We start from the raw sequence: 14,584 nt of genomic DNA on the forward strand, positions 1-14,584 counted from the left end.
TCAGTAGATACATAGACAGAAGGGCATTTTAATGAACACAGATAATTCCTCAAACACTGCTGGGGAAAGGAGGAGGAGGTACATAGAAAAATAGGACTGTAATAATATATATGTATTTTGTGGCCACTTGCATGCAAATTGCTGCTGTTAATCTAAGCTGCACCACTGCTCTGGACATGGTGAGTGTCATTAACACTGAAAATGGCACCTATCACTGTCAAATTGTCATATCCTGGACTGTTTCTCTTTCCTTTTCACTTTTCCCACTCCCTTTGTCTTGGTAGAATTGATAGCTCTTGCACTTGGCTTTTAAGTAACTTCTTGTATATTCAGCAACCTGCGAGCAGAGTGGTAGTGTCAAGAACCAGCAAACTGGTACATTTAGAATAGAAACATAGAATTGTGTAAGTGGAAGGGACCCTTAAAGGCAGTCTAGTCCATCTCCGCTGCAATGAACAGAGACACCTACAGCTAAATCAGGTTGCTCAGAGCCTGTCCAGCCTGACTTTGAGTGTCTTCAGGGATGGGGCATCCACCACCTCTCTGGACAACCTGCTCTAGTGCCCCACCAATCTCACTGGAGAAAACTTCTCAATGTCCAATCTAAATCTCCCCTCTTTCAGTGTGAAACTATTTCCCTTGTCCTATCACAACAGACCCTCCTAAAGAGTCTGTCAAATTCCTACAGGCCCCCTTTAGATACAAAAAGGCCGCTCTCAGGTGTCCCCGGAGCATTGTCTTTTCCAGGCTGAACAGCCCCAGCTCTCTCAGCCTGTCCTCATAGGAAAGGTGTTCCATCCCTTGGATCACTTCTGTGGCCCTCCTCTGGACGTGCTCCTTCAGGCCCACATCTCTCCTGTACTGAGGCCTTCACATCTGGACCCCTCAGCAGTAAGAGAAGCAAAACGGAAGAGAAGAGCTAGTGTTGTGTATACAGCGAGAAAACAGTGGTGTCTGAGGAGCACCAGTGGGCTGGGAAGCAGCGTGCTCAAGAACTGTGCTCTGACATTTTCAAACTTTTCCCTCACTGCAGGTTACAGGAGGCACGGGCAGGCCCAGATGCGGCCTGGCTGCCGAGAGGAGCGGCACTGCCTGCCGCGGTTCCCGCCCCCCCCCACCCCAAGGCCCGGGCAGCACACCCCTCACCAACGACCTCTCCTCCCGCCGTCACGGCAGCGCCCCGGGGGTGCGGGGCCCGCCCCGACCCAGCCCCGTGGCCCCGCCCCCGTCACGTGGCTCGGAACTCGCCGCTTCCGGGAGGAGGGTGTGGGAGTGCCGCGCCGGTAAGTTTGTCGGAGCGGTGGAATGTCCGGCAACGGGCTCGGATACGGCGAGCAGGGCGGGGAGGCAGCACCCGAGCTGGCGCAGGAGGCGGCGCCCACCACGGCCCCTTCGGTGCCCGCGGCCTTCGGGCTCTTCAGCAGCGACACCAAGAAGTAAGGGGCCGGGCCGAGCCGGGCGGGAGGCGGGGGGGAGCGCGGCGGAGCGTGGCCGCCTGCGTGGCCGTGGGCGGGGCGGCGGGAGCCGCGAGGCGGTGCTGCGGGATGCCTCGTGCCGCGCTAACGGGGCCTCCGCGCCCGTCCCCCTGGAAAGCCGTGCCGTGGGCATGTGACGTTGGGGCGCAGTTTGATTGCTGTCTGGAAAGGACAAATATACAGTCACTCATTTTCGATAACCAGCTGTGTTCGCACTAAGTTTCGTTTTGCCTAATTTTTTTTTTTCTTTTAAAAAGTCATTGGAAGCATTTGTGGAAGTTGGCGGTCTGCTTAAGGTGGGAGGGAGCCAGCAGCCAGGAGGTCGGTCAGAAATCAAAATGAGGAAATGAGGGTGGAAAGCCAGTCTGAATGCAGTGGCACGGAAAGCCTTTCCCTCCTTAAAGGAGAAGTGAGTTGGAGGAACAGACAGGATACACAGAGGGATCAAGTGGTTTGCCAGGTGGGAATGGTACCTTACAGCAGATTGGAAATCTATTCCTAGAGTGACGAGTAGATAGGACCATAAACTGACGCCTTGTGTACATTAGGAAATCAGTCATCAGTTCTTCAGTTTGATTGTTCTGCACAAAGAGAGCATCTCTGCTTAGAAACCTCGAGTGATGCATTTCTTTTATGCCACAACAAAGTAAATGGGAAGGCAAAGCTCCTGTGACTGATGCATCACTCCTTGGGTCAGCCATCGGTAGGCCTCATCACTTTGCCCGACAGCTCCACTCCTCTTCCCTTTCTGATCCAATGTTTGTTCTGTTTTAGTTAAAACGTTAAGTGATCTGCCATGGCTGCCCCTCTGACTTGTGCACTGTGTCTGATTTATGCTATTTGCACCCTTCTCTTTTTGTCCCTTTCTGTGGAAACAACTTTGTGCATTATTTTTTTAGCCGTTATCCTCATTCCTCTTTTCTGCAGAGGATTATAACCCTGATCATTGTTCATGGCCATAATTCTATGTGTAAACTCACTTCATCCTAGATTTCAGACTGTTTTGCAGGTTAAATATAGTGTCTTACTAGCTGGAGAAACCAAAGTAATTCTACCAGAGTCTGCCCGGTGGTTAGGGAAATACAGCTCTGGCATCCTAAGGCTGTGTATGTATGGCTTTCTGTGAATGTGAAGGAGCCAGAGTAGCTGAGGAGCTTTTCATGTGTGTACCTTATTAGTTATTGTTTCAGACTTGCTTCTGTAGTTAAAGGATGGGAGAGAAGATCCCTGAAGAAGAGGCTTGAGAAGAAAGCAGGTTTTTGTCTCTGTGGTCTTCGTAGCTGACAAACAAGTCCTTGCTGAAAGTGGAAGTGAACCCTGATTTGAGCCTGTGTGGTAAACTCTTAATCTGTGTTGGAAGTGTGAGGAATGAACACTGCAGGAAAGTTTACAAAACTTGCAAAGTGTGAAAAAGCCAACAGTCTACTGTTGGGCTGCAAAGGAGAATTGTTGTTTGAGTTAGAGAAGCAGTCTGTCTGCGTTGCGCTCTTTTTGGAAAAAAATGATAGTAATTCATTCAACAAATGGTCTCCAAATTCCTTAATCAGAGCAAAAAAATATTCAGAATCTAGAGCCAAAATGAAAATCTCAGAACAGTGCTTGTAGCTCAAATGGAGGCCATCATGTCCTTTGATTTTGTGTTCTTTAAACAGCTCAGATCTAATCCCTCTCTGTTATGCATGTAGGGAACGGCAAGGTGTGCATCTGCATCTTGCATTTTGAGGTTTGGAAGTAGTGGGGTATTCCACTTGTGGAAATAGTTACTCTTGTGGCTTTTCAAAGTTCTGTTTGCTGATTTCTTCTGATTGTTACTCAGCGCTGCTGTATTTGATCTTGGTTGTGCTTATGTTCCATATAATTATGATGTTGCAGTGCTTCGCAAGCTTCTTGGCTGGTAGGGAAGTAGAATTTGAAGTAGTAATAGTTCCCTTCAGCAGAGGGACAGACATGTAACGTATGGTCTAGAACATCCCCTGTCTGTTGAACCATACTTGCCTGTTGCAAGTTAATCTGAATAATGTCAGCTGGTTAAAACATGAATGTCAAGAATATAAACGCTTTAAGCAAACAAACAAGAAAAGTGCTTCATTTCTTTGTTTTTTGTCTTCTCTCGTTTGTCATGAAGTAAGCCAAATTGTTTATTGAGATAGACTGTCTTCAGTCTTGTGTCATACAGGATGGCATATGCCAAGTTTAGATATTGTACCGTGGGATGTAGTTTAGCAGGAAATATTGGTGATAGGTGAGTGGTAGGACTAGATGATCTTGGGGGTCTTTTCCAATCTTGGTGATTCTATGATTCTAAGTTCCACGAAGATGAACAAAGGAAGATCAGTACACTTAAGTCTGATGTCTAAAGTTGGCCTCATGTAAACTAATTATCCGAAGTAACTTTTTAAAATTTATTCAGTAAAAATACACAGTGGAAGTACTTACTGCCTAAAAGTTTTGAGTATTGGGTAGTATGCAGAGCCCATGATTCTTTTTCTCCTGCTAAAGCTGCCCTTTTTTTTTTATTATTTTTTTTAGCTTTAGCAATTTTATAGTTCATTCATTAATTTTTCAGTTCCAAATAGAATCTTCATTTAACAGGCATGGTATTTTCTCAACATGTCAGTGTTGTGGTTTGACTGAGACATGTTTTCAGTATTGAAAGTGTTTCAGGGTCTTGAACTTCTGTCATGTAATCTTGCATCGGAATTAGTGGAAGATTTAATTGTGAGAAAATCAATGAGGTTGATCTTTGACATAGATACCGTGCCACAAACAAGTGGGTACAGGTTGCACCTGCAAATATCACATTTCTTGCTATTAAATACATTGTATATATCCAGTGCAATGAAAGAAATCTGAGATTGTCAAAATAGAACTTAGATCTGCCTCAGTCAGGTAACCATGTAAATGTCCTTGAATAAGAAGTTTCGTTACAAAGATGAGGTTCGGGCTAGCTTTTACTCAGAGTATTGAATTGTGCCTAATGAGACAAATATAACTTGCCATTGGGCAGGTATTATTTATTGCTTAAGAAAAAAAGTCAAAAGAACACAGGATTGAACTTTTGATAATAGATCATTTCAAATAAATGTCACATACCTGGAGATGTTCAAGGCCAAGTTGTATAGGGCCCTGGGCAGCCTGGTCTCGTGCCTGATTTAGCATCTGGTGTTGGAACAAGGTAATCTATAAGGTCCCTTCCAACCCAAGCCACTCTGTGATTCTGTGAAATAAGAAGTAGGTCTGGCATTCCAAGGATGGGATCTTTGCCTTTGTGCTAATCTTTTAAATATCTCAGTAACTGAATAATTAAAACATTTTCTGTACCTGAGATGAGTCAGTTTAAACTGTCTAGACTGACTATGTGAAATGGACCCCACTGCATGACTGGAGATGGCTGTGCTGCTTCTCCTTCAACTTTCCTTTCCTTCCCTTCCATCACATTAACTGACGTATGATTCTATGTATGGTATTCCTTTACACACCTTGTATAATTACATTTTAGGAACATATTAATGTGTCCTGGTAGGTAGTCTGGCATTTATCTGTGAATTGGTTATATCCAAGGCACAGGTCTCTTACCTGTTCCAAATGTATGTATGTTTATGTGCCCCACATTTTTGAAAAAGAAGAAAATGCATCAGGTTGTAGATTAGCAGAATAACGGAAGTGACACGTATGCTGAAAACAGGAGTGTTCAGGGGAAAAATTTTAAGAGCTGAGAGGTCAAGTAAGTCATAGACCATATGGACCTGTGGACCATAGACTTTTCCTCCATTATCTAGATTGGTAGAATTAATGGAGTAAGAACTGTTTAGGTGGAAGACTGTCAAAATCATCTCTAGCATGGACAGATAGTTTCACAGGATGGTGAAAAGCTGGAAGGGACCTTTGGAAATCATCTGGTCCAACTTCTGCTACAAGCAGAGACACAAAGAACAGGGTGCCCAAGACCAAATCGAGACGGCTTTTGAAGATTTCTGAAGAGGAGACTCCACAACTGCTCTGGGCAACATGTGCAGGTACTCCGTCATCTGCGCAGCACAAAAGTGCTGCCTGGTATTCAGAGGGAACCTCCTGTGTTCTAGTTTGTGCCCACTGCCTCTCATCCTGCACTGAGCACCACTGAAAAGAGCCTGTCTCCATCTTCTTTGCACTCTCCATTCAGGTATTTACAGGCGTGGAGGAGATCCTTCCTGAGCCTCCTCCAGGCTGAACAGCCCTAGCTTCACAGTCTGTCTTCATGGGAAAGGTGTTCTGGTCCCTTCATCATTTTTGTCACCCTCTCCAGTGTCTCCGCATCTTTCTTGTTGTGGGGGACCCACAGCTGGACACAGCACTTCAGGTATGGCTGCACCAGTGCTGAATGAAGAGAAAGTAGATGAATGGTGTCCCTTGGGGTCAATCCTGTGACTGGTGCTCTTTAGTATCTTCATCAGCAACCTAGGTGGTGGGATCAAGCACCCCCTCAGCAAGTTTGCAAACGATACCAGGCTGAGTGGTGCATTTAGAATCAAAGAATATCCTGAGTTGGAAGGGACCCATAAGGATCATTGAGTCAAACTCCAGGCTCCACACAGGACCACACAAAAACCTAGCCGTATGACTGAAGGCATTATCCGGATGGTTACTGAACCCCAGCAGACTCAGTGTTATGAATGCGATAATATGCTAGAAGGGAGGGGTGCCATCCTAAATGACCTGGACAAGGTTGAAAAGTAGGCTTATGTGAACCGAGTGAGGTTCAACAAGTGTTGTACTTGGGTCAGGGCAAACCTAGATAGATGTGCAGACTGGGAGAAGTCCTTGAGAGCAGACCTGTGTAGACAGACTTGGAGATCTTGGTGAATGAAAAGGTTGACATGAACCAGCAGTATACATTTGCAGCCCAGAAGGCCAGCTCTCTTCTGGACTGCATCAAAAGACAGGTGGCCAGCAGGGTGAGGGAGGTGACTGTTCTCTGTCCTGCCCTCAAGTGGCCTCACCTTTAGTGCTGTGACCAGGCCTGGGGCCCCCAGCACAAGAAAGATAAAGAGTTGTTGGGTTGGGTCCAGAGGAGACCACTAAGATGATCAGAGAGCTGGAGTACCTCTCTTGTGAAGAAAGTTTGAAGGAGGTGGGCTTGTTTAGCTTGGAGAAGAGAAGGCTCCGAAAGACCTTACTGCAGTCTTCCAGTACTTAAACAAAAAAAAAAAAGCTTATAAACAGGTCGGGGACCAACTTTTTTCATGGGCAGATAGTGATAGCTTAAAACCGTTCCCCCTCCTCCTAAAAGGTGGGAGATGTAGATTATATATTAGGGGGAATTTTTAACTGGAGAAGCTGTGGATGCCCCATCTGCAGAGGCATTAAAGACCACGTTGGATGCGGCCCTGGGCAGCCTGATATGGTGACTGGTAATCTTGCACATGACAGAGTGTTGGAACTGGGTGTTTTTAAGGTCTCTTCAAACCAAGCCACTTTGTGATTCTGTGCTTCTGTGAAGAATTGCTTGACTTGACCTGCTGGCAATATTTTGCCGAACTCAGCCAAGAATGCTGTTAGCCTTCTTAGCAGCAAGGGCACACTGCTGACTCGTATTCAACTTGGTGTCCACCAGGACCCCCAGGCCCTTACCTGCAGAACTCCTTTCCTGTTGTCGGGGTGGCACCCCTCATGGGCTGGTGTGTGAGGTTGGCTCTCACCATATGAAGGACTCTGCACTTCTTGTTGAACTTCATGAGGTTTCTATCAGCCCACCTCTCTGTTGAGATCCCTCTGGATGGCTGTACGGCCCTGTGGTGAGTCAGCTGTTAGTTTCATGTCATCCTTGAATTTACTGAGACTGCCCTCTGCCCCACTGTTCAGATTGTTAATGGAAATGTTAATGAGGACCCAATATGGACTCCTGAGGTATTTCACTTGTTGCCTCCATGTAACTATACTTTACACCACTGATCACTACCCTCTGCGTTCAGCCATTCAGCCAGTTTCTGATCCACCTTATTGTTTCCTCACCCAACCTATACCTCGGTAGTTTCTCTATGAAGATCTTATGGTGGACAGCATCAAAGGCCTTACTGAAGTCCAGGAAGACAATATTCACTGTACCCTGCAGTCATGCAGATGTAGTTTGTTGCAGATCGCCTAAGTTAATGGGATACTTTTATCATAACAGTATATAGTGTTGCTGTATGTAAACGGATGAAAAGTCTAACCACTTTCCAATTTTAAAGAAAAACCAGAGGGAGGGTTAGTATCCAGGATCCACATAAGTTGCATATGCTATGCTGCTGCTATCACTATCTACTGTTAATTCCAGGTGGATAGAGGATTTTCATGTATCTTAATTGCCTTAAAAAAAAAAAGTTACCTGATTGTAATATAAAAATGCAGTAATGTTAGGTTATTTGAGACAACATGAATTCAACAATGTAAATAGTTACTGCTTTATCTAAATAAAATGCAAAAATTTACAGGTAAACCCTATGAGTAACATCAGCAGGTACAGATAAATATAGTGTTGAAACAGATGGCAAAATTTGTAATAAGCATTTTGAACTTAACTGATTTGAATCTTTAAACTATATTCCTGCCAAACAAAATACAATTGTAATTTATTAGAGTTTTTTTCCTGTAGATCTGTATTAACCATTTGGTTGAGCTATTCACTGGGAAACTCAGCAGGGCTGCAAACCCATTTTTTTTTTTCTGCTGAGATTTGGAAGCTTGTTTTGGAAAGAGTTGATCTGAGGTGGTGATTTCATTAAGGTACTCATTCTCCAATTCCCTGTGCACGACACTTTTTCAAATTCATCAAAGCTAAAAGCTTATTTTCAACAGCTGCCAGAGATGTTCTTGGAGTCTTCAATTGATCTAGTTTTACCTTGGCATATCTTGTTCAACTAGTCATGGGAAGCTTGTATAAACTTCCATATATGAAATTCTTGGAGGAGAGTCCAGCCCTAATATTCAAGCTTGATGCGTACAGTAGCTCATTGGCAAGTCCACTATCTTATTCCATCTGTTATAATGACACTTTGCCCACTGATATGGTGATATGCCAACCTCAGTAGGATGCACAAGCCAGTGAAAAGGAATGGTTTGGGTGAAGTGGCAACTCTAGAAGATAAAATCTGATCCCTGTAGTGAGTACCACAGCAGGAACTAATTGCAGTGCATGAACAGAAACATAGTACTGCAGAGCACTTTCCTGGTTGAAATTGGTCAGATCTGATGGAAAGTGACACACAGTGAATATGTTCTTATTGCCATCCTCTTGGCACATATGAGAATGTAAGCAATGAACTGTTGATTTGCTGTGATTCTCTGTAATGTAGTCATTAAATTTTTTTTATGCTTTAGGTAGTTGTTTTTTGGCTTTTTTTTTTTACAGAGAGATGAGCGTTATTTAAGGTCTTCACTATGGTTTCTGAATATTTATTGTACTTATATAATGTTTGCATAAATTTGCAGATGACACCAAGCTGAGCAGTGCAGTCAGTGCATTGGAGGAAAGGGAAGCCATGCAGAGGGACCTAGACAGGCTGGAAAAGTGGGCCCATGTGAACTTAATGAGGTTCAGCAAGGCCGAGTGCAAGGTGCTGCACTTGGGCCAGGGCAATCCCAGGTATTTATACAAACTGGAGGAAGATCTCCTTGAAAGCAGCCCTGTGGAGAAGGACACAGGGGTCCTGGTGGATGAGAAGCTGGACATGAGCCAGCAGTGTGCGCTGGCTGCCCGGAAGGCCAACTATGTTCTGGTCTGCATTAAAAGAGGAGTGGCCAGCAGGGAGAGGGAGGTGGTGGTCCCCCTCTACTCAGCTCCTGTGGGGCCCTATCTGGAGTACTGTGTCCAGGCCTGGGGCTTCCAGCACAAGAAAGACGTGGAGCTCTTGGAACGAGTTCAGAGGAGGGCCACCAAGATGATCAGAGGGCTGGAGCACCTCTCCTATGAAGAAAGGTTGAGGGAACTGGGCTTATTTAGCTTGGAGAAGAGAAGGCTCCAGAAAGACCTCATTGTGGCCTTCCAATACTTGAAGGGAGTGTATAAACAGGAGGGGGAACGGCTGTTTACATAGGTAGATAGTGATAGGACAAGGGGGAATGGTTTTAAACTGAGACAGCGGAGATTTAGGTTAGATAGTAGGAGGAAGTTTTTCACTCAGAGGATGGTGACACACTGGAACAGGTTGCCCAAGGAGGTTGTGGATGCCCCGTCCCTGGAGGCATTCAAGGCAAGGCTGGATGTGGCTCTGGGCAGCCTGGTCTAGTGGTTGGCGACCCTGCCCACAGCATGGGGGTTGAAACCAGATGATCTTTGAGGTCCTTTTCAACCCAGGCCATTCTGTGATTTCATGATTCTGTGGTTCTATGAATGTATTTGCTGTAGACGGTGTGATCTGCATCACGAAGGACCTTAACAATGTTTTTCAGTAGCATTGTTATAAGGCTGACACTTGCAAAAAAATTTCCTGATTTTCTTTGTTCTGCTTTTCTAAAGATTATCCTTGCTTATGTTCCCTCTTCCTCCCAGTAGTTTTCTTGAGAAAACTAGAATTCCTTAGTCAGTTAAACATTTCTGGCATTCTGGTAGAAAATGAAGAGCAGTACATTATAGTGCTCTTAAGCAGTGATTCTGAAATTTGGCATATATCCATGAATATATTAATGTTGTTGTAGATTGTTGTTGTTGTGAAAACACCATCTTTTTACAGGTATCTTTAAAGGAAGCCTTAGCGTTTTCAGGAATGCTGGAAATACTACTTCTCGCTCTCCTATACTCTTTTCACATCTGTTTGTGATCTACACGTCTACAAATTCTGAACACTGGCCTGCTCCAAGATAGGCTAAAAATGGACACGTCTACTGAGGTGGTGGTAGTTCAGGTGCCAGTTTTTCAGAGTTCAGGAAACTGGCCTCTGCCACCAAAGATTTTTCTCTTGCAGAAACATTGCTGTAGCTTTGAAGGTGTTGGCACTATCAGAATAAGTCATAAGCAGTGGTCTTGCATGGTTGTTTGAAAGGATGACAAGAAGCGACCTTTCTTTTCAGTGAAGTAGGGTCTCTAACAACTGTAGTGTCATTAGATAATCTCCATTAAATCACAGTCCTCTCCAGAAGGTCTTTCAAACTACTGTGTCATATTGCTGTCTGGTTAGAGCTTTACAAGTGTAGGTTGTTCATTGAAGTTGGTGGTAGCATCAACTTCTGGATGTTCCTGCACTGATTTCTCAAGCATAGGTCAAGTAGCAATGTAGCTTGACAGCAGTGAGTAGAAAACATGCATTAATTTCATGTTTTTCTGTGCTTTTGCTTTCTAAGGATGAGACTACCTAAACTGTCTAGATGAGATGTGCTTTGAGAAGCTAGTGGCAAAGCAATCATTTAGTGAGTTAATTATCTTGGTCATCTAGCTGTAACCTGCCTTGTTCTTCTCTGTGACAGTCAGACATACATGATACTGTTTTTCCTTGTGTTTCTGTAGTCTACATTTCAAAACTACAAAGTTCACTTTCTGAGGGATGTATTTGGTTTTCAGATTGAAAAGAAAGTTAGTTGGGGCTGAAAAGGAAATAAGTGATTTCTCATCATTTCTCTTTAAATCACAGTATATGTCACTTGTCTCCCTTGAAATAATAGTTGAATTCTGAGGTGGGATTGTGAACTAAAAATACAATGTTATAATGAGAGAGGGTGGCAATACTGAATAGCACCACAAGATGTCATTCGAACTATTTGTGGTGTAGAATGAAATGCTCACAGTGAAACACAGAATTCTTAATTTTCAGCTGGAAAAAAAAACCCAAATCAACAGCAGAATAAACTCAAGTCATAGCATGTATTCACTTCTGTTTTCCATGTTATATGGCTTTGAAATAAATTTGCAGTTCTCTTCTAAGTGTTATACTCAGGCTTGCTCAGGCAATTGCATAAACTCTAGGCTAGAGTAAACAAATTTGTTTTAAGGATTTTACAGTGCCTGTAGACTGAAGGGGGAGGGGGGGAAATAAAACCCTGATTTTTTTTGGAGAGGAAGATTATAGAGAGTGTTCAGGTGCCTCTTGAACTCTGGTAGTTCAGGGCCGTGCCCTCTTCCCTGAGCAGCCTGTTCCATGCCCACCACCCTCTGGTGCAGAACCATTTCCTAACACACCCGTGACCCTCCCCTGATGCAGCTCCATGCCATTCCCTCAGGTTCTGTCACTGTCACTAGGGAGCAGAGGCCTCCTCTGCTCTGGGCCAAACAATCCAAGGGACTTCAGCTGCTCCTCATGCTTGTTCCCCTCCAGACCCTTTACCATCATTGTAGCCCTCCTTTGGACACTTTCTTAACAGCTTTATGTCCTTCTTATATTGTGGCACCCAGATGTCACCCAGTGCTGGAGGTGAGGCCACACATGGCAGAGTGTGGCAACCCCTGCCCTCTTGCACCTGGGGATGAGTAACCGCATGCATCAATATGCACGTTAGGGCATGACCTGCTGGAGAGGAGCTCTGTGGAGAAGGACCTGGGTGTTCTGGTGGACGACAGGTTGGCCATAAGCCAGCAGTGTGCCCTTGTGGCCAAGAAGGCCAATGGTATCCTGGGGTACATTAAAAAGAGTGGCCAGCAGGTCAGGGGAGGTGATCCTTCCACTCCACACTGCCCTTGTAAGGCCATATTTAGAATACTGTGTCCAGTTCTGGGCTCCCCAGTTCAAAAAAGATGGGGATCTCCTAGGAAGAGTCCAGCTGAGGGCTACAAAGATGGTGAGGGGCTGGAGCATCTCCTGTGTGAGGAAAGGCTGAGTAACCTGGATCTGTTCAGCATGGGGGGAAGAAGACTGAAGGGTGTTCTGATTAATGTTTATAAGTATCCAAAGGGAGGTGAGAGGCAAATGTGGCCTGATGTGGCCAGGCTGTTCTTCGTGTAGTGACAGGACAAGAAGTAATGGCCTAAAACTTGAACGCGGGAAGTTTCATACTAACATGCTGAGGAACTTCTTTATGGTAAGGTTGAGAGAGAACTGGAACAGGTTGTTCAGAGACTTTGTGGAGTCTCCTTCTGTAGAGATATTCATAAGACCTCTCTGTATGCTTATGCTTTAGCAGGGGGTTTAGACTCGATGATCTCTTGAGGTCGTTTCCTTCCTGAAAGGCCTCCATAGGACTTAATACCGTAGAAGTGCCAGGGCCAGATAGGTTGCTCTGTCAGTATGCATTTTCTGTTTCAAACTTGGTAACATTCATAGGATTGCTGCGGAGACCAGTCTCGGAGCAGGTAAGACTGCACTGGGCAAGGGTTCTGAAGCGAAAAGGGCCACAAAAAAGCTCTTTTTAGGGCTTTTTGAAGCCAGGAAAAGCGTGGAGTTCATGCCGGGGGGCTGGCAGCTTGTGGGCGGGCTGCCGAGCTAGCAGGGGTGGAGCCGGCACTGCCCGCTCTTAATCCTATCTGTGACCTTGACCTCTGGCCATTAGGCTATTAGTAGCTTTTGGGAGGGCGGGAGCTAGCTCCTGCCCACAGCTCACGCACGTTTAGTGAGGTGCTTTGCTGCCCGCTGAGAACAGGGAGGGGTAATCAGTGCGTGACCACAGCCCACGCTGCCCATTCTGTACTGCAGTGGGTGTGAGAGGTGGGTTGAGGAGCAGGGTGTGTAAGTGCTGTCCTCTTTCGTCAGGAGACCTGCTCTCACATTTGTAGTCTGTGAGACTTTGAGTTTAAACATGGTCTCCACCAGGCAGCGGGCTCACCTCAAGAAGGCTGTGGCGACCCAGACCGAGGGCCTGCCCAGAGATGTAGCAGTACAGGTCTCAGGCTGCAGGGAGTGCCTGAGCCTGCTGCTGCCGGGGGAGGGTGGCAGCGATTCCACCTGTGTGAGGTGTGAGCAGGTGGATGAGCTGCTCAGCATGGTAGTGGAGCTCAAGGAGGAGGTAGAGAGATTGAGATACATCAGGGAATGTGAGCAGGAGATAGACTGGTGGTGTAACTCTCTGCAGGAAAGACACCGGAGTGAAACCCCTCAGACGGTGGCAGATCCTCTTGCCTGCCATGATCGAGCTGTGGGAAACAAACTGGGAGAAGAGGAGGAATGGAAGCAGGTCCCAGCTTGGCGACGCAGGCAACCCCCATCCCGGCCTACCTCGGTTCCCCAGGTGCCTCTATGTAACAGGTTTGAGGCCCTGGAACCTGAGAGAGAGGTGAGTGAGGATGCAGGAGGAGCTCTGCCTGCAAGGTTGCCAAAGTTGCCCAAGGTGAGGCGGTCGACTCCACGGCTTGAGACCGCCTCTGCCAGGAAGGACAGAAGGGTGATCGTCGTAGGCGATTCCCTTCTGAGGGGAATGGAGGGCCCTATATGTCGGCCTGACCCTACCCGTAGGGAGGTGTGCTGTCTCCCTGGGGCTCGGGTCAGGGATATCTCTAGAAAACTACCCAGTTTGATCCACCCCTCTGATTATTATCCCTTACTAATAGTACAGGCTGGCAGCGATGAGACCACTGACAGAAGCCTGAAACTTATCAAGAATGACTTCAGGGGACTAGGGCGGTTAGTTCAGGGAATAGGAGCACAGGTAGTATTTTCTTCCATCCCTTCACTGACAGAGAAGGACACTGAAAGGAGCAGGAAAACCCATCTCCTAAACATGTGGCTGAGAGGCTGGTGCAAACGCAAGAATTTTGGGTTCTTTGATCACGGGGCGGTTTACTCGGCACCAGGCCTGAGGTCTGCTGATGGGTCCGGCCTGTCTCAAAGGGGGAAACGCATCCTTGCCCAAGAGCTGGCAGGCCTTACAGAGAGGGCTTTAAACTAGAGAGGAAGGGGGAAGGGGATAAAACCAGCCCTGCAAGAGGTGTGCCTAGGTGGGCATCGGGATTAGGGGTGAGGCAAGGGGCTCAGCTGAAGTGCGTCTATGCCAATGCCCGCAGCATGAGCAACAAACAGGATGAGCTGGAAGCCTTTGTGCGGCAGGCAAACTATGACCTAGTTGCCATTACAGAAACATGGTGGGATCGCTCCCATGACTGGAGTGCTGCGATGGATGGCTACAAGCTCTTCAGGAAGGATAGGCAAGGAAGGAGGGGTGGTGGCGTGGCTCTGTATGTTAGAGACTGTTATGATGTTATTGAACTTGCAACTGGGGAAGACAACGTTGAA

The 14,584-nt window shown here is 46.2% G+C and overlaps 1 protein-coding gene across 4 annotated transcripts in view; it reads left to right on the forward strand.

Moving 5' to 3' along the window:
* Positions 1,219 to 14,584, forward strand: part of AP3B1 (adaptor related protein complex 3 beta 1 subunit) — a 177,311-nt gene continuing 163,945 nt past the window's right edge. Inside the window, exons 1-2 of one of the 4 annotated variants that reach the window (XM_021379413.1) lie at positions 1,219 to 1,436; positions 13,428 to 13,628. In XM_021379413.1, the coding sequence (XP_021235088.1) occupies positions 1,306 to 1,436; positions 13,428 to 13,628 (332 nt within the window). In that variant the 5' untranslated portion in view covers positions 1,219 to 1,305. The remainder of the gene's footprint in view (positions 1,437 to 13,427; positions 13,629 to 14,584) is intronic. The other 3 variants (XM_021379412.1, XM_021379410.1, XM_021379415.1) reach the window with 3 other exon arrangements.

The sequence above is a fragment of the Numida meleagris genome, chromosome Z (genome assembly GCF_002078875.1).
Source record: "Numida meleagris isolate 19003 breed g44 Domestic line chromosome Z, NumMel1.0, whole genome shotgun sequence".
Lineage (NCBI taxonomy): Eukaryota > Metazoa > Chordata > Aves > Galliformes > Numididae > Numida > Numida meleagris.